The sequence below is a fragment of the Daphnia pulicaria genome, chromosome 7 (assembly GCF_021234035.1).
Source record: "Daphnia pulicaria isolate SC F1-1A chromosome 7, SC_F0-13Bv2, whole genome shotgun sequence".
NCBI classification, from domain to species: domain Eukaryota; kingdom Metazoa; phylum Arthropoda; class Branchiopoda; order Diplostraca; family Daphniidae; genus Daphnia; species Daphnia pulicaria.
In genome coordinates, this window is record NC_060919.1 from 16,044,727 (window position 1) to 16,072,416 (window position 27,690).

Here is a 27,690-nt window from a genome sequence, read left to right on the forward strand (position 1 = left end):
TGCGTCGTAACGCAAATGGATGTTGTGGGACACGGGATCTGGGCTGGTGCATTGTACTTGACTTCCGGCAGTTTGGCAATAGCGGCCTCTTATAAACGGACCCAATCGATGTAAAAAAAACCTTTTTCTCCTTTTTTTATTGTTAAATTTAATTTTATATTAGCAAATTGGGAATGTCATTTCTATACAGCATGTTGGGCACTGTGGTGTTGGCGCTGCTATCGATTTGCGCCTCGATAATTGCTTCGACGCTCTCCGGAATCGCTGCCGCTCACGGAATTTACAAGTCCTGCTATTATCACTCTTCATCTTTGAGCTCGTTATGTAAGCTCTGTGATTCTCAGATTATTTTGATTGGAGAAATTCAAGGAATTTAATTAAAAAAATTTTTTTTTGGGGGGGGCGGGGGTTGGAAGGCGATTCTTGGATTTATTTGGAGTGGACTCTTGTGTCCATCAGCGTTCTGGCTTTCTTCAGCGCACTGACTTTAGTTTTCTTAATGACACTGGCACTCTTCAACAAACGTAAAGGCTCTACAAATGCGGTAACATTAAGTTAATTTTTCCCTGCTATTTTATTTGATTATTATTACATGTTTTTTATGTTATCTTCCGATTTCCAGGACGCTAACGTTGTACGGCCTGCTAATGGCACCAATCAGACAATCTATTTAAAAGCGCAAGCGACAAACCAGCCATCACAACAACATTACCGGCCTGTAGCGTCAAATTTACAAGTCGTTTACGTCGGTCAGGAGAACCCTAAACAACTGGAATCGGTGCAGCTGGTCCCGATCTCCGTTCCAGCTCGGCCAGCATCGATGAACGACGAAACCGTGAATAATAAGCCAGCATCAACCAAAGATCAGAAGAAAACTATTAAAATAACCAGCAGCACTGCGCAAACTAACAAATAAATTATGTGGGCGCGACTAATAGGAAGACTATAATAGAAACATAACTATAACAATATGTAAAACAGCATTCGCTTAAATACTAATAATATTCAAAGGAAATCATTGCACTAATATGACAACTCTTCATGTCGTCATGCACATTATTATACATTACGTCAGTCATACACCGATAAAAAGCTGATTGAATATATTGGAGTTGCACCTAGTCATCCGACAGTCTCAAACTTTGCTCGTAGGCTACTTGATCAGTAATTGCAGCTATTGGTGGCATTACTTAATCATGCATCAGCTAATAGGCTAGATATCTGTATCAGTCCTTTGGCTTTGGGTATCTATACTTATTTTCCCCTTGGCTCTACTTTGAACTCGATCCAATCAAGGTGTCGAGTGATCAGCCCAAATCAAAAGTGGGAAAAAAAAATAAATCTTTTTCATTTGTGAAAAATGAGCGACGCCAGCAGGAATCGTGAAGCGTTCTCGCAACAGCATCAGGTGGTGAAAATAAACAACCAACTCTTTCCTGTCGCTTACTGTCTCTGCTTCTTATTGGGTTTTGCGTCCATCTTGATACAGGTAATATACGTGATTGGTAGATAGTTTAAAGCATTAAACAAATTTCATTCTTCAACATTTGTTTGGTATAAAATGAAAATTAAATGAATTAATCTGAAAATATTATGCTGTGTGTCAAGATAGCCGTGCTGGTGATCTCAGGTTCACTGCACTCGTATGTCCCCCATGGCCTCCACGACCTCGGCTTCGCAATCTGGAGTGGCGTCTTCGTCTTGTTAGCTGGCTGTTTCGGATTAGCTTCGACTTTCACACGAAATAATATGCGGTAGGCCAATAGTCCAATACATACAAGCTGGTTTTCCCATCATTTATTCAGGATGATATAAGGCGTGAGTGACTGAATAATGAACTCATTTAACAAATTTTTGCGGTGTACGTGTAAAATAAATTTTAGTTGGATCAAGTTTACTCTCCTGATGTCGACGTTTTCAATCGAAGCTTCGATCTTCGCCGCAACTCTGTCCGGAATGGCGGCTTCCAATGGCGTTTCCACTGGCTGCTACGATTCAACACACGGGGAATTATGTAATAAGACCCTCAATAAGGCAGTTATATAATAATGAATCTTTTTTTCGTTCAAATTGAAAAAACACACATTTAGCATAACTGAGAGTGATGTGATATTAATTATATTTGATTTTATGATATGTACAGGCTCAACGTGGATAAATTTGGAATGGAGCCTGATGGCAGTATGCGTATTGGCTGCGATCGATTCAATAGTTTTGATCGCTTTGACGTCGGATGTCTTTTGTTGCAGTAATGATAACAACGCAACCGCGACCACTGTCGGTCATCAGGTATAGCATTACATTCATTTACTTAAAAACAAACTCATAATCCATGATCTATTACCTCTTTATCTCGTTCCTATTTTTAAATATGTTCATTTTTGAAAATTGAGCAAACTATAATAATGCTATAATGTATAATTGTAGTCTACTGACCGCTTTATTTCATGATCCATTTCAGGTAGTCATTGGGACAGGGGACATTGAGAATGGAAACAGCCAACAACCGGTTGATGTCAAACAACCGCCGACGATGCAATTAAATGCGCAACAGCTGGTGTCAACACTTCAATTACCCTGATATCCGTCTCACAGCTGATTCAGAGTCGACAGACAACACAACCGGTTTCAGCAACGGGTCCCTCAGCTCTACCGCAAGCGCAACAGCACGTAGGCCTACTAGCGAGCACTATATAGTCACTAGTCATAATGGTTTTATAATTAAATAATCTATATAAATAATATCCGAATTTCATGCTGCTTGAATAAACGCTAATTATACAACGTGACTGCTGTTATGCATACGAGTGTATTTTATTATATAAATTATATTCTATGGACGTGGCTCGAAAAAATGACAAAATAAGGTTTTTTTTACTTAGATAGACCGGCTATGCTAAAATTCGACAACTCTTAATAATTTCGTCCATCAGCAATCAATATACACTGATAAAAAGAAACTGATTAAATATTGGAGTTGTGCACGTAGCCATCCAACAGTCTCAAACTTTGCTCGTATTTTATCTAATTGCAGCCATATTGTTGGTATTACTTAATCAGGAAAAATATCTGTATCAGTCTTTTTGTATCCATGTAATTTAGTGTTTCCGCACTTGGTTCGACTTTGAACTCAAAAATATAATAACGATGTCAAAATAAAGACGAACCGTTTTTTTATTTTGTTTTTCATTTGTGAAAAATTGAACGACACCATAGTAATATATAAATCATCAGCATTTGTAATAGTCTGCGATTTTTTAAAAGTAAGTAGTAAAGTCGTCAAGGAGAACAGCTGGAATAGCGTGCAGTGGTCCCTATTATCTCCACACACAGCAAAAATTCAATATAAAATAAATAAAAAACAGCCACCGTGAACTACGAAATCACGAATTTTCAGTTGCAGATGAGTAATAATTCGACAGCCAAAGCTCAGAGGAAAATCAAAGTCGTCATTGATGCGTAAGCTCCGCAAAATATACATTCAGTAAAATTGACTCATATTAACCGACAAATGTTATCGTAATAACATCTCTCTCAAACGGACATAGTTCTTAATTTCGTCATATATTCCATGATACGCAATTGCTCTCATTGCTCACAAAAATCCATCGATAAGCTAATTAAATATCGTGTCAAACTTTATCAGCAGTGTGTCAATACATTATCTATAAGCGGTATGTAGATATATACTTAATCGGGTCTCTTGGCCCAGCACTTTGTATATGACCGCTATACCCCGTGTTTCTATGCACTAAGTTCAATTCAATACAAAGGAGTCTGAACGTCCAAACAGCTTTATAGGCTACTAGTTCTATATTTGTGAAAATGAACAACGCCAACACAATCCACGTCATGTTTTCCCCAAAGGAATTAAAAAACAGCAAAATCTTTAACGCTACCTGCAAGATCAATGTGCCTTTGGGTCTTGCGTCCATCTTCATTCAGGTATATATATTGCGTAGTAACTAAATATCAAACGTGAATTTTACTACACTTAATAAGAGCTAAAAAAAAATTAATTCGTCTATCCATCGGTTTGTCAATCATAATGATGAGTGCAGTTATCCGCCTTGGTGATCTCAATTTTTCTGGACTCTTACATCCCTTACGGCTTTGACGACATCGGCTTCGGAATCTGGGCAGGTGTTTCCTATTTCATGGCTGGCTCATTCGGAATGGCTGCCAGTTCCAAACAGAGAAAATGGCGGTATGATATGGAAACTGCTATTGGTATAATAGCCTAGCACTTCAACGCATTATTTTGTCAATCAAATTGTGATTATCGATTTGACATAACATATTAGGTTGACGACGACCATCCTAGTGTCGGCGTTTGCATTGGGCGCTTCCATCGTCTCCGCTACTCTGTCCGGAATGGCGGCTTCTATGGGCGTTCTACCCGGTTGCGAGAACTCAGAATACGGGAAAACATGTAAGGTGGCATGTTTATAATATGTTAATTGTTATATAATACTCATCAATTTAGCCATGCAAAAGATGTTATATTATAGACTTTTTCTTGAATTATTGTCGTAATTCTTGTATGTGATTTTGTCAAGGATTTTGTGTTGATTATACAGGCGGGCCGTGGGTAGGTTTGGAATGGAGTCTGATGGCAGTCAGCGTATTGGCTGCGATCAGTTCAGTCGTTTTGATCCTTTGCGCATCGGATGTCCTTTGTTGCGGTTATTATAGCAGGCATAATATCGCCACGACAACTGTCAGTCGCCAACAGGTAGCATTGCATTTACGTTCATTATAATACTGCTAACATTTTTTTTTAACTGGCCATTTTATTTCATGGTTCATTTCAGGTTGTACACTTTGGAAGTCAGCACCCACAACGATCGGGACACTTCAAGCCAGCAGCACATCAGCCTGTGTCATTGAATGTGCAACAGCTACCAACATTTCAAGTATCCTACGTCCCCCAGATAACCCAGCATAGTCAACCGCAACCGCAACAGATTTTGGTAACGGCTCCAGCAGTGGCTCCAGCAATCGCACCAGCAACGATTCCAGCTCTACAGGAAGTGCAAGTTCATCAGTAAAAATCGCAACATAAAATATGATTATTCAATATTTTTTTTTGTTGCGGAATAAACTTACGTAATGAATGAATCGTATAGCTACTATGCGGAAATTGGTTGGCATTATCAGTTTCTGATTTTTTAGAAATTAAGACGACGACCGTCAGGGGCTAATCGTATGACGAGCGGACACAACTTCGGAGAGTGAGACCAACCAGTCGAGAATACCGGGGTTACGATAACCGTCGTCTGATAGACTGTGAGACGGTGTCCTACCAAGTGTCCTACACTATATACTATAGGAAAAGAAAATAGATTCAAAAGAAATAAAAGTATTTTAATTAACCCTAAAAGGGAAGGTTTTGGGAATGATATCTGACTTGAGGTCACGCTCTTACTTCATTGGCTGCCTACTGGGCCTTAATTCGACCGTCTAGTGTTACCGAGTGAACGACAACCGTCGACTATCGTCAGGGGCTAAGCGTAAGACTAACAGACACAACTTCAGATTGTGACCAGCATGTCGAGAAACCGGGGTTTAATGGGTTACAATCCTTATGATAGACGTCCTTTATAGCAACAGGCCGTCTAATAGATCGGGAGATGAATTTAGAAGTGAGACATTTATTTTGATTTATTCTTCTGTGTTTGATTGTATATTATTGATGACTGTATATTGATTTGGCATATAGTTCAGACATACATATATAGTAGGAGTATTACAGACACAGGGAATCGAACCCGGGACTATTTGATGCGATGCGAAGATGATGACCGTTGATCGTTGAGTGCACATCTCGATGTGAATTTAATCGAGCCAGAATTTCTTCATCAACTTAAGTCTATTAAGTTTTCTTTACTTTCACTTTCAGTTTTCAACAAGCCTCTATGGCGCAATTGGCTAGCGCGTTCGGCTGTTAACCGGAAGGCTGGTGGTTCGAGCCCACCTAGGGGCGGATTCTTTTTCACTTTCCTATTCGCGAAAGAATTGTTCTTAAAAATTTATTCGATGCTGCATTTTACGCTATCTAATAAATCCAAACATTTATTTGTTCCAAAGACTTAGTTTCACAGAACTAGCATTTATTGCAAGCAGCCTTTGCATAACTATAACACCAGTTGCTGGCATATGGGCAAGCCCGTTGTATTCGGCGTCTTATACACTATTAAGAATTTAATTATTTTTTTCTTGTCATATTCCTCCTCTCCGGCACCACAGGACAGCTCGTCATCAACCTAGAAGTTCGCATGTCATTTTTATTTTCATTATCGTGTTCACTAGCATGTGATCGTATTTCTCATTTATAGCCCAAAACGATTGGGAAATTCAAACGGAAAGATCTAGACTGTTGTTATCAATATGAAATCGATAAAGAAAATAGTATTCGTTTCATGTGTCGCTAGATGAACCCTGATGTATTGATAATCCGTAATTTCGACGCCACGCATATGCAGAGCGCACACAAGATAAGATAGAGCTGATTGAACATAGTGCACTCTACCTCCGCTCTACCTTTATCACCGCCAAACAAAAGCTCTTACTCATTTTCATTTTCAAACATTTTCTTTTCCCCCCAGATATAGCGAAGCCATTATTGACGACGGCGAACGGTTTTCACCGTATCAAGGCTCTCAATTTCAACGTAATTCAACTGAAGGTCACTCTCAGTTGTTGATCAAAACGAAAGTTTGTTTCCATACAGTCGACATACTTTTATTTGAATTGCGTCTTCCCATAGTGCGCAAAGTTATTCCTCCAAATTTGTGTCAGTAATTTCTGTGTTTTCTTCTAAACGCTTTGTTAACGGACATATTTAAAATAGAAAATGAAGAAGCCCGTAATGGTGGTCATCTTTTCCGTGTTCGGAATCATCTTCGGAATGGCATCTGTTGGCGTACAGGTACAACAACACACAAACCCAATCACAGTCAACTATTGAATCAAAATAATAATAATTCCATTTTTTTTTCTTATTTATTTGAAAGTTGGCAGCTCTGATATTGTACACGAGAATCAGTGAGTACGTTGAAGTTGGTTACGATGTCGTCGCTTGCGGAATCTGGTGCGGGTTTCTCTACATCGGAGCCGGAGCCCAGGGCCTCTACTCTTCATACAATCGTCCGAAAGCGTAAGTATAATGTTTCAAAAATGCCGCTTTTTATATTTGAATATCTAATAATACTAATTTAGATAATTTAAATTCGGACAGTTTGATGTTGACGGTGTTCACGGCAGGCATTGCAGTATGCGGGGCCCTTGTGGCCTCCACTCTGTCCGGCTTGACGGCCGCTTCCGGTTATACGTCCGGCTGCAGCGCTTACCATTATACTTCCTCTTGTAATTTCAAAATATTATTACATAATTCCCACTTTTCCTAGAAATTTAACGATACAAATCCAAACGCGATTTTCACAGGTGTACCTTGGAGAGAGCTGGAATGGTCGCTAATGACAATCAGCATTTTATCGGGATTAAACAATATTACTTTGATGTATTTCGCTTATGCAGCTCGCAAGTCGAGCAAGTGCCAACCAAGATCATTTCAAACTAGAATAAATACTATTGCTGTGAGTACATTATCATTTTTATAGATAAAGATTTTTTTTTAGCTATTTTAAAAGTAAATTCGATTGCTGATGAGAACATTTACTTTTGGGCATTTTAGGTCGAAGGAGAACCGCCGGGTCCTTATTCCGATTCCAGGAGAAATACTAGCAGGCCTCAATCTGGTGGCAATAGAGAACCTGTCATTCAGTATGCTGACATTTAACAGCGCTGATTTTCAATTCACATTTTGTTTTTTATTCGCAAAAATTTCACGGGCGTAGTGTAAATATATACGACATCACATTATTCACCAGCGTTTAACCGCGAAACAAAACCGACGACATAAAAATGGTTTCCGGTTTTTTCTTGTTTCAATTTGACGCTAGATTTAAATTACAATATGATGCAGACTGTTTGGAATAAATATTGAACTAAATAGTCCGAATAAATATCTTATTTGTATAGAAAACGACATTTTTCTTTTATAAATTATTTCCCTTGTCCAGTTGTCCCTCACGAAAGCAAGATTTAGATAGATAAATAAAAAAAATATAGCTATACAGAAACAAATGCGTATCAAGGAAAATATAGTTATCGAGCTGTCCACAGAGTTAATGTTTTTTTTTCTTATCGGCCAATCCTGACGCAGCACTAATATTTGTCGCGCCGGTCAAATCATGTATTGATATTATTTAGTCATGCACATTTTTAACGTCTGTGTTATCTCTGATGTAGACTCTATTAGGTTGATTGGAGAGTGTCAAGGCGTATGTAACCGAGCGTAATTTTGATTTCTTATACGACGCTCATGACGCAGTTCTAATGAAAATCCTGATGCGCGTCACGCGGGATGACATTCAATTTGTGTGATGATTCATAGAAATAAAATGGACGTCATACCAAAAGGTATGGAATATTTGCTATTACTGAATATTCTGAATAAACGGCAGTAAAAAATAATTTGTAATTTACATAGCAAGAATTTTTAAAAAGTTCTTCAACTTATTTGAAATGTTTTTAAATGTCTGTGTTTTAAATATGACGATATAGGCTAGTAGACCGAAATAGAAATCAATTAGTACCAACGTTCACAACAGGAGATAAGAGATTTCACAACTAAATTGTTGCATGGAAACGGACGGAGAAGCTGCGATAATGGGGTTTGACGCAACCTGGAGAAGGTGTAGACTCTATATATTTGAACCATATGGGCTATAGCTTAGTCTTTGTGTCACATTATTATCTAGACTCTGCTGTAGGCGTGTAGTCGCGTTCTTTTTTCTGTCAATTGCCCTGCTGCTTAACCTTCGGTTTTATCGTTTGAATTTAAAACTTAACTTGAGAAATCCATTCGAGCTAAACCAGAAATTCATTTTGGTGTAAAATGAACAGACCCAACGAATTTGTGAGTGCCGGCTACCCCTCAGGTGATGGCGCAATCGTTTGACAGCCGGTAACGATGGGTCCTAATGGTCATCCTAATAATAATGTGGTAACGGACGGCCGCAAACCAGCAAGGTATCCCGGCATGCCGACCATTGCCATCAACATTTTTTCGGCTTGCTGCATCTTACTGGGCGTTGCTTCCATCGGCGTACAGGTAAAACCGGGTAATACAACATTTTTGTAAAAAATCAAAATTTACTTTTATTATTTTTTCACCGTGTCATTTTAAGATTGCGGCGTTGGTGATCTATGCCGAGTATGTGTACAACTACATTTATTTCTCTGCCGACGTCGCCGGAACCGGAATCCTGTCCGGTTCCTTCTGCGTGATAGCCGGAAGTTTAGGAATCGCTTCCACCAAGAAACGGACTAAATCGCTGTATACTCATAATTTGATTTCCAATTTAACGCCAACCCTTGGCCAATCGTATCAATATTTTAATATGAATTTAAAACAAATTGATTTGATTGAAGTCATATAATTTGGTTTCAATTTCAATTGACAGTTTGGTGTGGGCGGTGGTGATGTCGGGGCTTTCGGTTGCCTTTTCCGTTGCTGCCTCAATCCTGTTTGGAATAGCGGCTTCTGAATGGAATTACTGCTACTATTACGTGTACCTATGTAAGGCTTCTTATTTATTTCCACTTGTCAGATAATATACCTTCATATGTACCTTTTTTCTCGAGACAGGTAACACTTGGGTTTCTTTGGAATGGAGTCTCATGGGGATCAACATAGCGGTTTCGATCGATTCAATTGTTTTGCTCGTTCTGACGTCCGTGTCCGTTTGTTGCGGCAGACGCAGTAACAGCACCGCCAGGAACAATCAGCAGGTAGCTAATGGTTGATATTTGCGCAATAAAATGTTACATCTGTCATGATTCTATATATTCTAGGGAATGTTCTATGGAACGGCAATGGGCCAGCAGCCGGTCTACTTCCAGCCGCAACCAATGCAGCAGCAGCAACCGAATTACCAAATGGCCTACGTCCCTCAACAGATTCCACAACAGCCTCCTCAAATGCATTTAGTTGCGGCCCCAACGGCTCATCAGCAGCCAATGCATGAGAAACAAGCTCCAGTTGTACAGCAGCAGTCAAAAGCAGACTAAAATCCGGATGTTATGGTGCATCCAGCCAAATGAGCGGATTAGATTATTGACGAGTTTCTCTTGCTGTGCGCTTCACAAATCATCATAACAAAATAAAACACCGTCGTGTATTCGCAATCATTTTTCTTCGTGATCGCCCTCTTTCGCATGTATAGAGGATACACCCAAATTTATGAGCAACTCAGACGATTTAATTCATTCATCTCCAAATATTCGAAATTTGATTATGAGTGTATTTAGTGCAGTCGATCGAAATATTGAAAAATATTCAAATGACGTTTCACACAAGGAGAGATAAAGGGATTGCACCGATACATTGCTGCATATCGAATCGGACGAATAAGATAAGCTAAGTTTGCGATAAATATGGGTTTGGACGCAACCCGGAGAAGGTGCGTTATGTGAACGCTAAGATGCTTGTCGCTATCTGATGGGCTCTGTGATCTTAGACTTGTCCAACTGATTCCCTAGTTTGTAGTTGACGGTCAACTAAGCTTGGAGAAAATCGAAACGAAAACAGCTCAACAAGAAATTCATTTTTGGGACAAATAAAATGAATAGACCCAACGAATTCACCAGTGCCGGCCATCCTTCGGGTGATGGCGCAAATGTTTGGCAGCCGGCGACGATGCTGGACCCTATTCATGCTGTGAAAACGGACGACGGCCGTGTCAAGTATCCCGACATTCAGACAACTATTATCAAGGCTTTCTCAGTTATTTGCATCATAATGGGCGCTGCTTCCGTCGTTGTGCAGGTAAAACATTTTTGGAAAAATAAAAACGAGTGTAAATAAGTCTAATACAATTTGAATTCAAATAGCTGAATTGAATATTATTATTATTTTTTTTTTTTTCACCACCCGACTCACAAGATTGTGGCGTTAGTGTTGTATGTTGCAAAGATGGACGGCCTCGTTTATTTCGCTGGAGACGTTGCCGGCGCCGGAATCTGGGCTGGCTCCTTCCACGTGACAGCCGGAAGTTTAGGAATAGCCTCCACCCAAAAACGGACTAAATCGCTGTATAATTCATTATTGATTCCCTTATATTAGACACCAGCACCGAAATGTTTGGGCTGATATTCATTTTCAACAAAATTGATAAAATTTTTTTTAAAAATTATTATTACACTAATGTGGGTTTCTGGAATGACAATTGATACAGTTTGACGTGGACCGTGGTGATGTCGGGGATTGCGATTTTCTCTTCTCTAATTGCATCAACGCTGGCTGGAATAGCTGCGATTGGTGGAGTTGATTATTATGCCTGCTACTACAATCCCGGAGGGAAGATCAGTGACACATGTAATGCTAATCAGATTTATCCAAAACCTGGTGTAAAAGATACGTCCCAAGATGATGATTCTATTTTTATTCTCGAGACAGGTGACGCTTGGATTTCTTTGGAATGGGCCCTGGTGGGTATCAGCGTAGCGGCTTCGGTTAGTACCATCGTTTTGATCGTTTTGACGGCTGTACCCCTTTGTTGTAGCAGCCAGCGCCATAACAGCGCCATCAAAAACAACCAGGTAATCTTTTTTATTTTCTCTCAGATTTTAAAAAGCTGAGCTTGTTTAATAAAAACGGGTGGTGCTGTGATCCATATCTTCTAGGAAATGTCTGATGGAACGGCAATGGGCCAGCAACCAGTCTACTCCAGCCGGCAACAGCAGCATCAACCGCAGCAGCAGCAGCAACCTCAGCAGCAGCAACCGCAGCAAGCTAATAAAAATTACCAAACGGCCTACGTCTCGCAGCAACAGCCTCAAACGCATTCAGTGTCGATCCCAAGAGCCCAGACAATGCGAGAGCAAATGAGGGCTCCTGCTTCAGTTGCCCAGCCGCAGCAGCAGCAGCAGCAACCAAAAGGCGAATATAAATTAAACTCTGCTGGATATTTTTAATAAGGTTTTAGTCCTATAAGCGAAATATTTCATTGTGTCCTTATATAATATCTATCAAAATAACGGAAACAAAATAAAACGCCACCGTGTATTCGAAATCAGTGTTAACTTCAAATTCGTTTCGATGCTGCTGTCATTGCGATTGATTTCATCATCTTCCACGATGAGCTGGGCATTTTATACGAACTTCATTTTATCAACTATTATTTTGTATCCATTTATAACCTCTTATGATTGATTAATAACACAATTGGCAGTTTCATTTGTATGGCAGCATCCCCCCTATTATTAGCGCATAGGTTTGATTCAATTGGCCTCTTTTTATCAAATTGTTATCGATTCATGAGTGGAATCATGACCGGTTCCGAGCCGGCAATCGGCGCCATCCGCTTGCTCCGGCCGTGCTCGGCTTGTTGGTGCTCGTCGTGTTCCTCACCTTCCGGCACTTCCCACGACAACTCGTCGTCAAACAGCCGATGACGGGGCACTTGGTCGAAAATGGGCAACTTCAGCAGAATTCCTAATTAAATTTAAATTTCAAAAAACCGCTGAGTAAATTATTGATTTAAAAGTTGAGATTGTTGTACCAGTGAGAAGGCCACCGACAATGGCTAGGGCCAGGGTTGTCAGAAGGGCGTAGATTTGATAGGCCGCCTGAGTGGTAGCCGACCGGCCCAGTCCCGGCTCCATGTCGGGAAATTGGCTTTTCAGTTGGTCAAAGTCCGTCGAGTTCAATTCGGGCACTCTGGCCGGAAACTGACGGAACAAACTGTGGCCGTACTCCTCCTGAGTGGCCATCGCGGCCGTGATAGCACCGACGATGCCGGCCATCACGCCCGGCATCCCGTGTAAATTGTGGACGCCGCAAGTGTCGTGAATGGCCAACTTCTTGTTCATAGCAGGCTGGTGATCAAATTAAAATGTGAATTAATTATAATATTTTTATTTTTTAAAAGAGTTTAAATATACCGTAAGGAACCGATAGCCGAGAACGGAAATAGCTCCGGCAACACTTCCGACCACCATCGCTCCCCACGGATGGATCATCATGTCGGCCGCTGTTCCGATGGCCACTCCTCCCGCCAAAGTCGAATTTTGAATGTGAACCTAAATAAGGTTAAATTTAAAACATTTTGGTAATTTTTGAAATTTATATTTTGATTATTATTACAGATAATCATACCATGTCGAATTTATTATCTTTGCTGACCAAAGAGGAGAGGGCAAAGGCCGTGACGCAACAGGCGGCCAGCGAGTAATACGTGTTGATGACGGCTCGGTGCTGGGCGTCGCCTTCGGCCAATCCAGAGTTGAAGCTGGGCCAAAACAACCACAAGAAAATGGTTCCTGAAAAAAGGCGGGAAATTCAAATTCAAAAATTTGTTTTTCGATTCATTCGAAGTGCCAATATTATACCGATCATGGCGAACGTGTCCGACGTGTAAGTGGGTCCTTCCTTGTCCGAGCTGTGGTCCCTCCTCAACACGAAACTGACGGCCAGTCCGAAATAGGCGCCAAAAACGTGAACGAGCATCGACGCTCCGATATCCGAAACCTAATCGAATTAATAAATTAAATGAAAACAATTGGCCAATCAAGTCGAATTTCAACGAATGAACCTGGTAGATCTCCAGTCCGAGATGTTCATTTCCAGCGAAGATGATGATCTCGATCAGGGACATGACGACCAGTTGGAAAGGCGTCGTGACGCCGAGGACGGCGCCGAACGAAATCAAAACGGTGGCCGAGGCGAAATCGGCGTTCAACAAACTGATGCGTCAATCAAATCATCTTTTAAAATGTCTAGCATATTATTCCTGATTATTTACTTGGTGATGCTGACGTGGATCGAGCCGGCGCCTTCCAGCCCGTGGAAGAATCCTTGGCAGAGCGTCGCCCATTGCAGAGTGATGGCGGCGATCAGGAAATTAAGTGCCACGGCGCTGTAGCCGTACTTCTTCAAAAAGGTCATCAAGAAGCCGAAGCCGATGAAGATCATGACGTGAACATCCTGGAACACTGACCAACCAAATCCACAAGCAAATCAAACGAATTACGTCATAGTCTAAATTTAGGCCCACGCCAAATCAGTCAGCAGCCCCAACTGGCAACCGATTGTGACAAAATAAGCGATTTGCAACTAACGACTTACTGGGATAGTAGTGGCCTAGGGTGTTGACGTCATTGTCCGAGCTAGCGTGATGGCCGCTGGCACCTTCCGCTGTCTTTTTGCCAGCCGCGCTGCTATTCCCGGCGCCTTCCTGGGAGACGGGGGTCTTGTGACCGCCAACGGCCGGCTCAGCCGGCGAGTCGTACTCGACGAAAAAGCCGAACAGGACGATCAGGACGGCCTGCAAGAAGAGCAGGCACGGGAAATGCATCAATCGCCTGCGCCGTGAATGCTGGCCGTCGTCCATTGACATGTCCAGTTGATTTCTTTTGAATTATTTTAGCGCCCAGCAGCCAACGACGACACACTTCCAGCAACAGCCGAGTCTGGCGGACTACTGAAACCCCGCCAGGGGTATATTAGATGCTGGGCGGGCGACTCGGACAGCAGGGGCGACCTCTAAACAACATAACCGGTTGCTGATTGTTGTTTTATGTCATTTCTTACAATAAAAGGCGTCGATATCATATCCAGTCTAGTCCATGATTACCGTTGGGTCTGTTGTTCTTTTGGATTTGTCGTGTTCGAACGACTCCAGGTCCGCCATTTCCTTGTTTTCTATCCAGCGTCCAGCGCTACACATATACGCCCGCCCGGCCCGCATTGCTTAAACACGCGCTAGACTGGAGCTGCCGGTGTGTTTATCACACGGTATATATCTCATTCAGGCGCGCTCAGGTTCGATCCGGATAATCAGATAGTTGCCTATTATGTTACACAGACACACCAATAATTGAATAGATTTATGCAAGGGCGCGTGACTATGTATCCCGCACGGCCGACGCATTCTTGATGACCTTCCTGTTTAATACACGCAAGTCCACACACACACATATACTCAGGAATGTATACACACCAACCAAAAAATAACGAGCTGAAGTTGAGATTGATATCAGATATTACGAACGGTCCGGAATAAATAACGACAGGGGGGGGGGATGGAGTCGTGCCTTTGGCGACTAATGAACTTCTGCATCCGGCATATCTCGTGAGTTTTGAGTTTTTTTCTTGCTCTGGAAAGCGGTTCGTGCTGCGCACTACTGAACTGAACATTCCTGAAAGTTGAAAGTTTTGGGAAAGATTTCGGATGGTCATCGACCGGATTGTATTATTTAGTGTAGTGTCCGGCATCTAAAGAAACGGTCAACAAACCGCGTAGAGGGTCTGCAAGGGTAGTTGATTGGCCCTTAAATGGTTCTTTCCTGTTGATTTCAGTCCCAGATTAAATGGGCGTGTCTTTTTGTTTTTCTTTGGTCCCATCAGTGGCCCGATCGGCGCTTGGTATTATAGAAAGCGTCACGTGAATGAGTAGCTATTCTCGATCTAGCCTGTTTGTTATTTGTTTGTTATTGTTTTCGAGCCCAGCTAATAAAAACGGCTGCTAGGAATGATCAATTGTGGCGATTCTCATCTCGAGTTGAAATATCCTCATACTTTGTTTCTATCGAATTTGTTTCGTCTTTCCTTGAATCGAATTTGTTGGTTTGTCCCTCATCGAATTAAAAAAAAAAATTCATTTCAATTTTTTCATTTCTACGTTTCTACTAGTGGATAGGTAAAAATCAGAAGTGATAACAAAAGGGTGATAATAGAGTAAATCTGAGTAAATCATATTTTGGAGCAGCATTCAAAGGGGAGTCTCTCCTAAACTTTTGGCGCGGTGAACCATCGGCGTCGACGACGCCGTGCGGTTCTGATGATGATCAGCCTCGGGCACTTCCCACGATAACTCGTCGTCGAACAAGTGATCCCAAGGAACTTTGCCAAATATTGGCAAGCGTAAAATAAACCCTAATTTGAATTTAGAAAAAAATAATAATCAAAGTGATTGTGAAATTATTTGAGTATTTAAATTATTGAATTACCTGTCACGAGTCCACCACTAATGGCTACGGCCATCGTCACAAAAAGGGTGGCTATTTGGTAGCCTCCTTGCATGGAAGCCGAACGGTCCAGTCCCGCGTGAAGGTGTTCGACGTGATGCTCCAATTCAATGAACTCGGGGGTGCCGGCCAGAGGTGCCCGGGCCGAGAATTGCCGGTACAAACTAATTTAAAAAATGACAGAATATTAAATCATCATTTGTTGGAAAGATGGGAAATTAAAATTTCCTACCTGTAACCGTATTCCTCTTGGGTGGCAACAGAGGCCGTAATGGCCCCGACTATTCCGGCGATCACGCCCGGCATCCCGTGCAAATTGTGGACGCCGCAAGTGTCGTGAATGCCAAGTTTCTTGTTGATCACCGGCTGCGCGGATTCATAATTTATTGATGACAATAAAACGTGAAGATGGATGCGGCATTAATTAGGCTAGAATTCAAGTGACTTTGGCTAAAAATTATGACTGAATTTATACCGTAAGATATCGATAACCCAGAACGGATACCGTTCCGGAGATGCTACCGACAATCATGGCACCAAATGGGTGGATCATCATGTCGGCCGAGGTACCGATGGCTACGCCTCCAGCCAGAGTTGAATTTTGAATGTGAACCTGGCAGAATGACAAATTCATTTCTGATTTGTCAAATCAATTTAGCGAATCACCGCCCTCCGTCACGCTTATATACCATGTCAAATTTTTGCTCTTTGCTGACTAAAGCGGATACGGCGAAGGCCGTCACGCAACAGGCAGCCAACGAGTAATACGTGTTGATGACGGCACGGTGCTGGGCATCGCCTTCGGCCAATCCAGCATTGAAACTGGGCCAGAACAGCCACAAGAAAATGGTTCCTACAATTGAAAGAAAACCAAAAAGAATTCAATAAAGGTGCAATTACAGATGAAAACTGATCCGGAATTTTACCAATCATAGCAAAAATATCCGAATTGTATGTGGCGCCTTCCTTCTCCGAGGAGACGTCCCTCCTCAATACGCAACTGACGGCCAGGCCAAAATAGGCGCCAAAGACGTGGACCAGCATCGACGCCCCAACATCTGAAATCTGTAAAATTCATTCGAACGACATTCACATAGACGTGATTGAATCATAAAATAAGAAACTAGTCGATCTGTACCCTCAAGACTTCTAATCCCAGATGTTCGTTGCTAGCGAAAATGGCGATCTCGCAAACGGCCATGACGGCCAGCTGGAGCGGCGTCGTGACGCCGATAACGGCGCCGAACGAAATCAAAACGGTGGCCGAAGCGAAATCAGCGTTCAACAAACTAAATTAAGAAAAAAAAAGTGCTGGTGCGTTACGTCATCCATAGCCTACAAGAACTAAAATACTAGTGTTAAATGAGCTTGCTGATATAACGTGTCGTTTGCATTATTATCACGCAATTTGTGCCATAAAGTTTTTAATACTTTTACCCCAACAAAGTATAATGCACAATTGCACATATGATATCACCATCACAAATGCGAGATATTCACTGGGTAGAACTAGAACGGTACGCTCAAACTACACCAATCTGGTTGAGCGGAATGGATACCTAGTTATGGAGACGTAAATCTTCTGTCCGTCGAAAGTGTGGTAAAATCCTTGGCAGAGAGTGGCCCACTGGAGGACGATGGCGGCAATTAAGAAATTAAGAGCCACGGCGCTGTAGCCGTACTTCTTCAAAAAGGTCATCAGGAAGCCGAAACCAATGAACATCATGACGTGGACATCCTGGAACACTTCGAGGCGATAAATTAAGCTAATAAATATCTGACTCGATTGAATAAAAGCTATAATAATAATACTAATAATTCTTACTGGGGTAGTAGTGGCCGAGATTGTTTCCCTCGTTGGTGGTGGCGTTGGCGTCAAACGCCCTGGCACTGTGCGCCATGGGGTCGTACTCAACAAAGACGCCAAACAGGATGATGAAGACGACCTGGAGGCCCAGCAGAAACGGAATGTGGCGTCCGTGCGTCAAGAAACGCTCGTTATTCCACGACATAATTCTTTTTCTCGGCGGCCGACTGATTGATTAATTATTTGAAAGCAACACAATGATCTAATACCGATGCCAATGATCTACTCCTGTCACGATCAAACACTCACTATCCACTGCTCCTGCGAAACTAAATAAAACTACCGAGTTAGTTTACAACGAAGGTAATTATTACCTAGCGGACCCGGTCACTCGGTCCTCCATTTTCTGGTGGTGTGAAATTAAAAAACGTAGATAATAACATTACGCGATAACTCGAACTACATTTTAGTGTGTGGTAAAATGTTGAAAAAATTTTTAGACTTTCAAATGCGACCAGAATGCGACTAAAACAAAAAGAAAACCAACTTTTTTGACTTTACGACAGCGAAAGGACGTGTAGTACAACATTTACAGCTGTCAAAAAATTTAGCATTTAGCACCTACGCTGTTGAGATAAGACAGGTCTTAACGTGACGTCATTCAAAAGCGTGAATGAGTTTGCACAGCAAATATAGTCACGCTATCGCCATTCGTTCGTGACAGGTATAATGGTACATCCGTCGGAAACAGTTCGAACATAAATTCTCAATGTCCCCCAGTCGAATATTAAATACCTGGAGCAATCAGCCTAGTGTGGTATATACATATATGTAGTTTGCAGTCGACTTGAGTTTCGTTCTAAAAATTGTTGATTTGTCTGTGCGCAAATTTTAATTTCGCTTCTTTATTAACTGCGGTGGAAATGATTACATAATAGTGCTGGTGGAAGGTGTCGCGCATGCGTTTAGTGAATTAGTGTGCGGTGTTTTTGTATTCGACTTACAGATTAATTGCGGTATTGAATTGCGACGCGCTGTCTGCCGTCGAGCGGAAGACAAATGAAACATGAAATTGAACGAGAACTGCAACTGGGAAAAATGGCAACCGCAAATTTCTTTTCCCTTTCTAAAAATTGCCAGTCCGAGTACGGATTTCATTTTTCAATTGAACTGTTGTGAATGAATATAATTAGCGATTAAAGTATTCTCATCTCATGTCCCAAAAGGCCTAGAAAGAATACAAAAGGCAGTAGACTTTTCTTTTCTTAAAGAATAATCTGGTTGGTTTCCTTCCTCCCCATAACTAGACAATTAAAATAACCACAATCACGAAGATTACACGCATTGTAAATCACATGGTAGAACATTATAAACAGATCGACACGACGTTTAGATTTCTCACACGTTTTTTTTTTTTTTTTTTTTTTTACTTTTCTCGTGACAAATATACAAGTTAAAAACTCAACGTAAAACAAGCCGGGTGAAGGCGAAATAATTTTTGAAGGTATTCAGATGTGGGTGTCTTCCACACCTTTTCCGTGTTGAACCATCGGCGACGACGAAGTGTTGTGATTCGCAGTCTTGACCATTTGCAGATGATGCTCAGAATCGGGCACTTCCCACGATAACTCGTCGTCGAACAAGTGATCCCTGGGCACCTTGCCAAATATTGGCAAGCGCAAAATAAGCCCTAATTGAATTTAAAAAGAAAATTCCAAGTTATTGCAAATTATTTGAATATTTGAATTATTGAATTACCTGTGACTAGTCCGCCACTAATGGCTACGGCCATCGTCACAAAGAGGGTGGCTATTTGGTAGCCTCCTTGCATGGAAGCCGAACGGCCCAGTCCCGGGTGAAGGTGTCCGATGTGATGCTCCAATTCAATTAATTCGGGGGTGCCGGGCAGAGGTGCCCGGGCAGAGAATTGCCGGTACAAACTAACCAAAATTAAAGACAGTATATTAAATCATCATGTGTTTGAAAGAAGATGGGAAATTAAAATTCCTCACCTGTAACCGTATTCCTCTTGGGTGGCAACAGAGGCCGTGATGGCACCGACTATTCCAGCGATCACGCCCGGCATCCCGTGCAAATTGTGGACGCCGCAAGTGTCGTGAATGCCAAGCTTTCTGTTAATCACAGGCTGAAATTCACAAATAAATTTTGTTTAAAGAAAAACGTTGACATTTGTCCATGAATGAAATAGAATTAAATCATACTGTTAGGTATCGATAACCGAGAACGGACACGGTTCCGGCAATACTTCCGACGATCATGGCTCCGAATGGATTGATCATCATGTCGGCCGCCGTTCCAATGGCCACACCTCCAGCAAGAGTTGAATTTTGAATGTGAACCTGGCGGGAAAAAAAATTTCATTTCTAAAACAAACAAAAAATTATATCACTCAACTTGGAAATTACCATATCGAATTTGTGTTCTTTGCTGACTAATGCGGAGATGGCAAAGGCTGTGACGCAACAGGCGGCCAGCGAGTAATAGGTATTGATGACGGCCCGGTGTTGGGCGTCGCCTTCGGCCAATCCGGCATTGAAACTGGGCCAGAACAGCCACAAGAAAATGGTTCCTACAATTGAAAGAAAACCAAAAAGAATTCAATAAAGGTGCAATTACAGATGAAAACCGATACGGAATTTTACCAATCATAGCAAAAATATCCGAATTGTAGTTGGCGCCTTCCTTCTCCGAGGAGACGTCCCTCCTCAATACGCAACTGACGGCCAGGCCAAAATAGGCGCCAAAGACGTGGACCAGCATCGACGCCCCAACATCTGAAATCTGTAAAATTCATTCGAACGACATTCACATAGACGTGATTGAATCATAAAATAAGAAACTAGTCGATCTGTACCCTCAAGACTTCTAATCCCAGATGTTCGTTGCTAGCGAAAATGGCGATCTCGCAAACGGCCATGACGGCCAGCTGGAGCGGCGTCGTGACGCCGATAACGGCGCCGAACGAAATCAAAACGGTGGCCGAAGCGAAATCGGCGTTCAACAAACTGAATTAAGAACAAAAAAAGTGCTGAATTTACACTTCCACTTTCAACTTCAATTTTTATTGCTTACCTGGTAATGGTGATGTGAATCTTCTGTCCGTCGAAAGTGTGGTAAAATCCTTGGCAGAGAGTGGCCCATTGGAGGACGATGGCGGCGATCAGGAAGTTGACAGCCACTGCGCTGTAGCCGTACTTCTTCAAAAAGGTCATCAGGAAGCCGAAACCAATGAACATCATGACGTGGACATCCTGGAACACTGCAGAAAAACAATCGATAAATCAATCCATTTCCTTCTCTCTCTCGATTGAATAACACGGTGCCTAACAACAATGATCTAACTTATTAATTCCTAATGATTCGTACTTGGATAGTAGTGGCCGAGGCTGTTGCCCTCGTTTTTGGTGGCATTGGCGTCCTTGTCAAAGGCCCGGCCGCTGTGGGCCTCTTTGTCGTACTCGACGAAGACGCCAAACAGGACGATAAAAGCGATTTGGATGCCCAGTAAAAATGGAATGTGACGCCCGTGCATCAAGAAATGCTTCAACGACATTTTTGCTTTTTTTGTTTTTTGGCGGTCGATTTGAAAATGTTTAAACGCTCTTTTTTAAAAAAATCGAGAGACGGTCGCTCAATGCAATCAATTAAAAATCGAATCAATCAATGGCTGCAAGCATCCGAGTACTAAATCCCCGGCGATCAATGGCGGCCCTTTCACTGCGTCCGGACTGGCGGTCTGATCGCGGCTGTAGACCGTTTCTCGTCCGGCAGTCCTTTTTATAGTGGGTAACACGATGACAGATCAAGCCAATATATATACACACACACACACAGTTACACACACGCACCACACCCAACCCCTACCTCTATGCCGTATTCAAGCGATTGGATGCTGGCAACCTGGGGGAAATTCCGATTAAATTCGGTTACTACGCAACCCGTCATGTCGCATGAGCTAATAAATAAATCAAAGTCGACCAGAATGATATACTACCCACTAAAAGTAGGGAGAGCAGCTGGAATGTTTTTTTTGTTTTTTTTTTAAGATTTCAAACGTAATGCGTCACGATTATTGATCGCATCAAATGACACGGCACGACGTGTAGGAGAGCGGATAGGCTAAAAAATTTGGAAACTTCAAACTTGTTCCTAATCGCCTAATCGGACACAATAATGGCGTTTGTAGTTAGATCAAACTTTGCAACAGACTGTCAGTCTGGGGACAACGAAACAAATGTGCGACAAAAGAATCAAAAGCGAATTTTTAAAAGAGCCGTGGAGGTAAGGAGAGAAAAATCAAACAATCAGGTGGGCGAACAGGTTCATTTGCCAAAGAGGAAGAGTCAAAAACCGTGAAACAACCAAATCGGCCATTATAGTTTAGTTTATTTTTTTTTCCCTTGGCCTTGAGCAGTTTCATATTTTTACGTCATTTCTTAAACAATGTCAAAGTTGGTTGTAGGGTGGTTGCTGCGCGGGATAAGAAGGAATGTTGTCGATCTGTGCCTGTGCATGTCATTAGACGCTAGCCAGCCCCCCCCCCCTCCAGACGTCCATTAGTTGAAAGCCGATCCAAACAAAGTTGTCTGTCGTCGAGCGGAAAATTAAAAAACAAGAAAGTTGGCTGTTTTGTTCGGCTCGAGCGGAACGCACAGATGTGATTATTCAAAACTCGACGGTCCTGAATTGCTGATTTTTTTTTTGTTTGTTTGTTTTTTCTTTCTTTCTGACGCGGACGTTGACCGTTTTGCATCGAATAAATTTGGTGTGAGAACCGAGACCCAGCTGGGCTCAGCTGGGTGAGTATAGGGACCTCCCGCGTTCATTGATCAATTATTATGTAGACGACGACGTTGCAATCTGAAATATCAAAACAGACAACAACAACAACAAAGAAAAAACACGTCACAAGTTGCCAATTAAAAGCAGGATGTCTTGTTATCGTTGGAGATAATAATCAGCGGGGATATTACACTGGCTGGGTAGCGCATTCATTAATGAAGCTATAAAATAGCACTGCCGTCAGCAGTTTCGGTCAGTTATTTATAGGACGTGTGGGAATATCAGCGCGAAATTACGGAATCTGATCACTGATAGCGCGTGACGACAGGACACAATCCTATAACTAATTTGCGGTTAAATTTATTTGGTTTTGGGAAGATCGTACCACAGTTCAATCAGGCGGTCGCTCTAATTTATTGTTAACAACTCGTTGATTTCTCCCAGACCGGACGACAATTTTTCTGAGATAATTTTTTCACGTAGACTCTATGAACTTGTGAACTACTAAATTTAAAAAAAAAATCAGCTAATGAATTCCGAGATAATGCGTCACTGTATGCGACATCACACAATATGCTCCTGATTAAAAACTGATCGCATGATCTGGGCCGTGCGCTTTTTATCCAATTAAATTAACATATGCCGTTCGATGGATTTCCCAACACTTTTTCCACTGGGATCCCTTATTCCGTTTAGAATTCTGTCAACAACAACAACAACCAAAATAAAAAAAAAAGACTGAAAATCAAAACAACCAGTATGAAACATTCATATTTCTCCAATGGCCGTCAAGAAAAAAATCTGTCAGCGGTTTGCGACTGCTGTGCGGTTCGAACCGCTTCCGCTTTTAATGATGGCACCCGAGCGTCTGCTGCGGGTGCCAACCGGTTGCGTGAACGTCAAATAATGACACAATATATATACTTATTAGCATCTGAATCGCGTTCGTTACCATTTGGGCCGTCCGAAAACCAAAACATTTGGAAAAATAGAAATCAAAAGCGGTTGGCATACAAATGATATGCCCAACAACTGGAATTCCCTTGATTTGTGATCGAGTCACCTGACTAGGAAGTCGCATCAGAATTGCCGTCATTTTCCTCGAGCCGTCAGACTAAGAAGAATAGATATATTGAGCGGCAACTAAATTCTGGATGAATACGTTGCTGAATCCAACTATATGTATGTGTCGTATGTATTTTAATAAGAAAGTTATATATTTTCGTTTAAAATTTAGTAAAGTTACGTCATTTGAAAAAATGGCGAAACAAAAGCGCGCAATTTAGATATTAGATCTAGTCAAACGACCGTTTTGGGTTTGATTTTTTTATGTTATTTATTTTTTGTATTCGATCGACCTTGAATGCGATGAAGATTGTGATACAAATCGAACCAGGAAATTCAAATTGGCGCTGCTGTTTTCGTTTTCCAGCGCGCTGAACCGAGGAAACTATTGTGTAATCAACGATCGATCGATTCTCAATGGAACGTGAGTGATTTGATCTGAACGTTTTGAGCGGCATTTGAAATAAATACTGAACGTGCCGGGTAGCAATAGAATTATAGAAAAATTGTTGATCGTGAAATTGACGTTATATAAGAGTTTTTTTTTTCAAATCTGCGCGCCACATCGTCTCCGCGCTTCGGCAATCCGAACTAAACGGAACAGGTAGACAAAGAGAGCGATCTCTCTTCACTAGATGGCAGCTACAGAAAATTTGAGTTTGAAAGAAATACTAAGTTATTTGTTACGGCACCGCGCAATCATGTGCTTTGATAAGAATAAATTATTAAATTTGAGCTCTAATCTGCATTCGCTAATCAATTTCTCCTTCCTAAACCAATGCTAAACCAATGTCATTTAACCAGGGACCTCGCAAACCAAAATTTCCTCTTAGAAATTTGATTAAATTCAGATGCCTATAATAATGATTCGGTTAAATATGATGGACTTTAAGTCAAGTATTTGTTGCCCAATTTTTTTCGAAAGATAACGGGGAAAATATAATGCCCCTAGAGTCCCATCTTTATCACGGTAAGATGTGCCATCCGGAACTGTATCGCTTAGATTTTCTAACTGTTCAAACAATTTCTTATTTACTCGCACTGTACATGACAAACTGAACAGTTGGATGTTATTTGATTGTTAGGTGTGCCACGTGCAGCACGTTTAGGCCACAGCAAATAACAAAGTTCTGATTGAGTGAAACTTCACGAACGTGTATAATGAGGGCATTTGTGATAGCGCTCGCCAAGAGCCTTATGCGCATCATATCAGACGAATGCTAACGGAATGCTATTCTGACACCAGGTTGATAGAGTCTGACAGGAGCGTTGGGAATTATTGAGATTAAGATTCAAGGCTTGACCGCAAGAGCCCTTCTTCTCTGCTATACTTTCTTGACAATCAACATGTTGGTTTAATTTTCGAATACAAGACGTTTAGGTTTACGTCAGGAATTATAGTGCAACATATTCATGCAGACAAAAAATGAAATTAGATTGACTTACCTATATATTCCTATCGTCAGTGATTTCAGTTTGTCTTATATTTTTATCGATGAGCTCAACATGAGAGTCGGTGGTCTGCCAGCATTTCCATTACAGGCCCTTATCACATTGTGTAGCCAGCAAACAATAAAACCTGAAGCATCCGTTTCTAATCAACGTATCAATCAAATCTGATTATCAAACTCGATGCGTTCATCTCGTTAGTCAATCATCCGTCTTTGGCGATAAGTTCATGTCAGTTCTCTTCTTTGCATCTTGCATTGACCCCAAAATGAAAATACAATTTTAAATCAAGATTTGGCAACTGCAACTGATGAAATTCAATTCTATTGATATATCTACTGTATGCAGTGCGCTATATTCGGGAATCGGGATAACACAATAAGAGGGACTTGCATGTATTATTCGGTTCAACATTGGCATATGCAAAGGTATATATGCGAAAGTGACTCCAAAAGTTTAGGTTAAAAAGCAAAGTGAAAAGGGGAAAAGATCGATACACATTGGAATGAAATCCATCAGCAAAGACTTGGTAATAATAAACATCTGCCAATACTCTCGGGTCCGTTGTTTAAGGCGTTTAAGGGGTGGTGTACACCTGTTCTCCGGCGGTCCTGTAGAGCCAGGCGTAGTAGACGGAGAGGCGAGTAAAGACGCTCGAATCAGCTGAATCACATATTGGGCTGTACTTGGACAAAACACCGACAACAATAGTGGTTTCAGCATTAGCCCCATTATATGTTTGCACCAATGGAGAACCATCGTCCAAAGCGCAAGGGGTCGGTTCAGCAGGTCCGGATGGTAGAGTCTCATCTTAAAATAAATTAATCAGTTGTTAATGATGGAAGGAGAGATTAACAAAAAGGTCTCTTATTAGTCTATTACATCACTTGCTGTGCATAGCATCTGTTACTTAAGTACCTGGTATAGTTGCGGCACAAATCATCGAAGAAATGGTAAATTCTTCTGAATTATAAGGATTGCAAACTGGATTGTTTTCAACCATTTTAACATCTGCATAACGAAGTCTGGGTGAAAAACCTCCGCCCAACTTTATCAAATGTTGTCAGATGGATGCATAAATTGTATAGTAAAGGAGAAAATTAAACATATGATACCACTGTTGCTCCCCATCCTATGAAAGTTCCAGTGGGAGTATAACCCTCATCAGTGAAGACTTCGTTGAACTTAATTAAATCCCTGGCTTGTGTGTCAAGCGTAAATGCATTCGATAGCTGAAAGAATAATGAACGTAAGTTACTGAACTGCTAACTAATCAGAACGATATCAACGGATCAAGTGAATATCGGTTGTTTAATAACGAACCTCAATGAGAGCGATGTCGTCTTTTCTTGTGACATTATTGTAAGTACTATAAGGAATAACTTTGAAAACTGATTGCCTCTCTTCGGTTTTTTCTGGATCGATCAAGTTCATCTGTCCGGCAACCACTGTCAGTCTGCTTATAACCTTACTAAAAGAAAATAAGTTGCAATAGAAACAAACGTGATAAGGGGAGAATCAATCAATTACAAAAAATATGCTCACTTCTCCATACAAGATGCGCTTGTGACAACCCATTTAGGGTTGTAGATGAAGCCTCCACAAAAGTGATTGAAATCATCCTCAATGGAAACCACGTAGGGAAACTGAGTTACTATACCATCGGGATCTGGTGTAACAGGGGTTCCTCCGATGATGCGTCCGTTGAAACCAGGGGCTCCTAAATTTCCCAGCATTATTCATTGATTGAAACAAAACAAAATTAAGCAATATACTCAAAATTCAAATTGATGAATAACGTACCAGCAACGAAACCAATAATAACGAGAAGGAAACACGCGATAGGCTGTTGCATCATGATGGCTATACCGCTATACTGTTCTCAGATCGCGTTGGCAACTGATTCCTGTCCCCAACTGACGGTTCCTCTAACATAAAAACAAACAACCGGCCAACTCCAAAGGTCCCACATTTTGAACGAAAGTGATAAAACAACAAAACAAATAAATGGTGAACCTGGCTGGAAGTAAACGTTGCGAGCCTGTGAGTTTCATAACGAATAACGTGCGAGCGATAAGCGGTATCTCTTCGATAGCCTGATTGACATCTGTTGCCCAACTCATATGAGAAATGGACTTGGAAATGGAATTTTCCAAATGGGAAATATGGGGAAAAAAGAAAACCCTCGGCTCCAAAATTTCAAGTTTGAAAAATTCCCCTTAATCGTTCACGGATTGATCTTTGAAATCAAACACATTGAGTACTTGCTGACCCTCTCAAGTATATGAGGACAGGACAAATACAGGTTATGCAGCCCAGATACGACGCGGGCTTGTAAATATATCGGACAAGACAAAAAAAATGTTTTAGAGCTTTTAATTAAATATTCGAGTCAAATAAATAAATGCATTTTTACCAGTTGCAGGTCAGTCGATAGAGATAAGGAGGAGATACTGGCTCCATCAATCCAC

The 27,690-nt window shown here is 41.4% G+C and overlaps 8 protein-coding genes and 1 non-coding gene across 12 annotated transcripts; 5 read left to right on the forward strand and 4 right to left on the reverse strand.

Moving 5' to 3' along the window:
* The first annotated feature begins 1,167 nt into the window (after window positions 1–1,167).
* On the forward strand, window positions 1,168–5,121 carry LOC124350977. 3 transcript variants are annotated; one of them, XM_046801709.1, is made up of 5 exons: window positions 1,168–1,489; window positions 1,609–1,754; window positions 1,884–2,014; window positions 2,144–2,289; window positions 2,462–2,875. In XM_046801709.1, exons 1-5 carry the CDS (start codon window positions 1,361–1,363, stop codon window positions 2,579–2,581), a joined length of 672 nt encoding a protein of 223 aa, XP_046657665.1. In that variant the 5' UTR covers window positions 1,168–1,360; the 3' UTR covers window positions 2,582–2,875. The 3 variants fall into 3 exon arrangements, with proteins under 3 accessions (XP_046657665.1, XP_046657663.1, XP_046657664.1); XM_046801707.1 differs by lacking the exons at window positions 1,609–1,754; window positions 1,884–2,014; window positions 2,144–2,289; window positions 2,462–2,875 and adding exons at window positions 4,062–4,207; window positions 4,305–4,432; window positions 4,581–4,735; window positions 4,815–5,121 and having other exon boundaries at window positions 1,201–1,489; XM_046801708.1 differs by lacking the exons at window positions 1,168–1,489; window positions 1,609–1,754; window positions 1,884–2,014; window positions 2,144–2,289; window positions 2,462–2,875 and adding exons at window positions 3,718–3,945; window positions 4,062–4,207; window positions 4,305–4,432; window positions 4,581–4,735; window positions 4,815–5,121.
* A 791-nt stretch (window positions 5,122–5,912) lies between these two features.
* Trnan-guu lies at window positions 5,913–5,986 on the forward strand. The gene has a single exon. It is a non-coding gene; the product is annotated as a tRNA-Asn (tRNA).
* Window positions 5,987–6,573: 587 nt separating this feature from the next.
* On the forward strand, window positions 6,574–7,891 carry LOC124350981. The gene is made up of 5 exons (XM_046801713.1): window positions 6,574–6,931; window positions 7,017–7,159; window positions 7,241–7,368; window positions 7,447–7,598; window positions 7,697–7,891. Exons 1-5 carry the CDS (start codon window positions 6,857–6,859, stop codon window positions 7,799–7,801), a joined length of 603 nt encoding a protein of 200 aa, XP_046657669.1. The 5' UTR covers window positions 6,574–6,856; the 3' UTR covers window positions 7,802–7,891.
* An 899-nt stretch (window positions 7,892–8,790) lies between these two features.
* On the forward strand, window positions 8,791–10,257 carry LOC124350979. Its single transcript, XM_046801710.1, has 5 exons — window positions 8,791–9,178; window positions 9,255–9,403; window positions 9,531–9,646; window positions 9,716–9,858; window positions 9,922–10,257. Exons 1-5 carry the CDS (start codon window positions 9,038–9,040, stop codon window positions 10,135–10,137), a joined length of 765 nt encoding a protein of 254 aa, XP_046657666.1. The 5' UTR covers window positions 8,791–9,037; the 3' UTR covers window positions 10,138–10,257.
* Window positions 10,258–10,531: 274 nt separating this feature from the next.
* Window positions 10,532–12,304, forward strand: LOC124350941. Its single transcript, XM_046801677.1, has 5 exons — window positions 10,532–10,894; window positions 11,012–11,160; window positions 11,304–11,443; window positions 11,525–11,667; window positions 11,752–12,304. Exons 1-5 carry the CDS (start codon window positions 10,691–10,693, stop codon window positions 12,040–12,042), a joined length of 927 nt encoding a protein of 308 aa, XP_046657633.1. The 5' UTR covers window positions 10,532–10,690; the 3' UTR covers window positions 12,043–12,304.
* LOC124350939 (ammonium transporter Rh type A-like) lies at window positions 12,170–14,765 on the reverse strand. The gene is made up of 8 exons (XM_046801675.1): window positions 14,195–14,765; window positions 13,872–14,061; window positions 13,662–13,812; window positions 13,459–13,597; window positions 13,226–13,389; window positions 13,012–13,149; window positions 12,630–12,945; window positions 12,170–12,562 (listed from the first exon to the last, which is right to left on the reverse strand). The coding sequence occupies exons 1-8, from the start codon at window positions 14,463–14,465 to the stop codon at window positions 12,375–12,377; spliced, it is 1,557 nt and encodes a 518-aa protein (XP_046657631.1). The 5' UTR covers window positions 14,466–14,765; the 3' UTR covers window positions 12,170–12,374.
* A 1,007-nt stretch (window positions 14,766–15,772) lies between these two features.
* LOC124350942 (ammonium transporter Rh type A-like) lies at window positions 15,773–18,127 on the reverse strand. The gene is made up of 9 exons (XM_046801678.1): window positions 17,921–18,127; window positions 17,655–17,841; window positions 17,234–17,384; window positions 17,022–17,160; window positions 16,785–16,948; window positions 16,571–16,708; window positions 16,328–16,461; window positions 16,078–16,259; window positions 15,773–16,003 (listed from the first exon to the last, which is right to left on the reverse strand). The coding sequence occupies exons 1-9, from the start codon at window positions 18,105–18,107 to the stop codon at window positions 15,840–15,842; spliced, it is 1,446 nt and encodes a 481-aa protein (XP_046657634.1). The 5' UTR covers window positions 18,108–18,127; the 3' UTR covers window positions 15,773–15,839.
* A 1,017-nt stretch (window positions 18,128–19,144) lies between these two features.
* LOC124350940 (ammonium transporter Rh type A-like) lies at window positions 19,145–22,145 on the reverse strand. Its single transcript, XM_046801676.1, has 9 exons — window positions 21,290–22,145; window positions 20,996–21,182; window positions 20,778–20,928; window positions 20,566–20,704; window positions 20,329–20,492; window positions 20,125–20,262; window positions 19,915–20,048; window positions 19,661–19,842; window positions 19,145–19,592 (listed from the first exon to the last, which is right to left on the reverse strand). Exons 1-9 carry the CDS (start codon window positions 21,474–21,476, stop codon window positions 19,411–19,413), a joined length of 1,464 nt encoding a protein of 487 aa, XP_046657632.1. The 5' UTR covers window positions 21,477–22,145; the 3' UTR covers window positions 19,145–19,410.
* Window positions 22,146–25,524: 3,379 nt separating this feature from the next.
* On the reverse strand, window positions 25,525–27,183 carry LOC124348562 (coagulation factor IX-like). 2 transcript variants are annotated; one of them, XM_046798789.1, is made up of 6 exons: window positions 27,023–27,183; window positions 26,765–26,939; window positions 26,543–26,690; window positions 26,335–26,451; window positions 26,138–26,267; window positions 25,525–26,026 (listed from the first exon to the last, which is right to left on the reverse strand). In XM_046798789.1, exons 1-6 carry the CDS (start codon window positions 27,075–27,077, stop codon window positions 25,797–25,799), a joined length of 855 nt encoding a protein of 284 aa, XP_046654745.1. In that variant the 5' UTR covers window positions 27,078–27,183; the 3' UTR covers window positions 25,525–25,796. The 2 variants fall into 2 exon arrangements, with proteins under 2 accessions (XP_046654745.1, XP_046654746.1); XM_046798790.1 differs by having other exon boundaries at window positions 25,525–26,029.
* Between the last annotated feature and the right edge of the window lie 507 nt (window positions 27,184–27,690).

What these genes read in the sequence shown, in the direction of transcription:
- LOC124350977 (XM_046801707.1), top strand. Translation starts at nt 1,361, where the DNA reads ATGAGCGACGCCAGCAGGAATCGTGAAGCGTTCTCGCAACAGCATCAG. An exon ending in TTGCGTCCATCTTGATACAG is followed by an intron (nt 1,490 to 4,061) that starts GTAATATACGTG and finishes TGATGAGTGCAG; the next exon opens with TTATCCGCCTTGGTGATCTC. An exon ending in TCCAAACAGAGAAAATGGCG is followed by an intron (nt 4,208 to 4,304) that starts GTATGATATGGA and finishes ATAACATATTAG; the next exon opens with GTTGACGACGACCATCCTAG.
- LOC124350981 (XM_046801713.1), top strand. Translation starts at nt 6,857, where the DNA reads ATGAAGAAGCCCGTAATGGTGGTCATCTTTTCCGTGTTCGGAATCATC. An exon ending in TCATACAATCGTCCGAAAGC is followed by an intron (nt 7,160 to 7,240) that starts GTAAGTATAATG and finishes AAATTCGGACAG; the next exon opens with TTTGATGTTGACGGTGTTCA. An exon ending in CTAGAATAAATACTATTGCT is followed by an intron (nt 7,599 to 7,696) that starts GTGAGTACATTA and finishes TGGGCATTTTAG; the next exon opens with GTCGAAGGAGAACCGCCGGG.
- LOC124350979 (XM_046801710.1), top strand. Translation starts at nt 9,038, where the DNA reads ATGGGTCCTAATGGTCATCCTAATAATAATGTGGTAACGGACGGCCGC. An exon ending in TTGCTTCCATCGGCGTACAG is followed by an intron (nt 9,179 to 9,254) that starts GTAAAACCGGGT and finishes TGTCATTTTAAG; the next exon opens with ATTGCGGCGTTGGTGATCTA. An exon ending in CCGCCAGGAACAATCAGCAG is followed by an intron (nt 9,859 to 9,921) that starts GTAGCTAATGGT and finishes TATATATTCTAG; the next exon opens with GGAATGTTCTATGGAACGGC.
- LOC124350941 (XM_046801677.1), top strand. Translation starts at nt 10,691, where the DNA reads ATGAATAGACCCAACGAATTCACCAGTGCCGGCCATCCTTCGGGTGAT. An exon ending in CTGCTTCCGTCGTTGTGCAG is followed by an intron (nt 10,895 to 11,011) that starts GTAAAACATTTT and finishes CCGACTCACAAG; the next exon opens with ATTGTGGCGTTAGTGTTGTA. An exon ending in CAAAAACGGACTAAATCGCT is followed by an intron (nt 11,161 to 11,303) that starts GTATAATTCATT and finishes CAATTGATACAG; the next exon opens with TTTGACGTGGACCGTGGTGA.
- LOC124350939 (XM_046801675.1), bottom strand. Translation starts at nt 14,465, where the DNA reads ATGTCAATGGACGACGGCCAGCATTCACGGCGCAGGCGATTGATGCAT. An exon ending in ATCCACGTCAGCATCACCAA is followed by an intron (nt 13,813 to 13,871) that starts GTAAATAATCAG and finishes TTGACGCATCAG; the next exon opens with TTTGTTGAACGCCGATTTCG. An exon ending in GGACACGTTCGCCATGATCG is followed by an intron (nt 13,390 to 13,458) that starts GTATAATATTGG and finishes GCCTTTTTTCAG; the next exon opens with GAACCATTTTCTTGTGGTTG.
- LOC124350942 (XM_046801678.1), bottom strand. Translation starts at nt 18,107, where the DNA reads ATGTCGTGGAATAACGAGCGTTTCTTGACGCACGGACGCCACATTCCG. An exon ending in ATTTACGTCTCCATAACTAG is followed by an intron (nt 17,385 to 17,654) that starts GTATCCATTCCG and finishes TTCTTAATTTAG; the next exon opens with TTTGTTGAACGCTGATTTCG. An exon ending in AAGAGCAAAAATTTGACATG is followed by an intron (nt 16,709 to 16,784) that starts GTATATAAGCGT and finishes TCATTCTGCCAG; the next exon opens with GTTCACATTCAAAATTCAAC.
- LOC124350940 (XM_046801676.1), bottom strand. Translation starts at nt 21,476, where the DNA reads ATGTCGTTGAAGCATTTCTTGATGCACGGGCGTCACATTCCATTTTTA. An exon ending in GGATATTTTTGCTATGATTG is followed by an intron (nt 20,493 to 20,565) that starts GTAAAATTCCGT and finishes TTTCAATTGTAG; the next exon opens with GAACCATTTTCTTGTGGCTG. An exon ending in CAAGAGGAATACGGTTACAG is followed by an intron (nt 19,843 to 19,914) that starts GTGAGGAATTTT and finishes AATTTTGGTTAG; the next exon opens with TTTGTACCGGCAATTCTCTG.
- LOC124348562 (XM_046798790.1), bottom strand. Translation starts at nt 27,077, where the DNA reads ATGATGCAACAGCCTATCGCGTGTTTCCTTCTCGTTATTATTGGTTTC. An exon ending in AGCGCATCTTGTATGGAGAA is followed by an intron (nt 26,691 to 26,764) that starts GTGAGCATATTT and finishes ATTTTCTTTTAG; the next exon opens with TAAGGTTATAAGCAGACTGA. An exon ending in TTGTGCCGCAACTATACCAG is followed by an intron (nt 26,030 to 26,137) that starts GTACTTAAGTAA and finishes ATTTATTTTAAG; the next exon opens with ATGAGACTCTACCATCCGGA.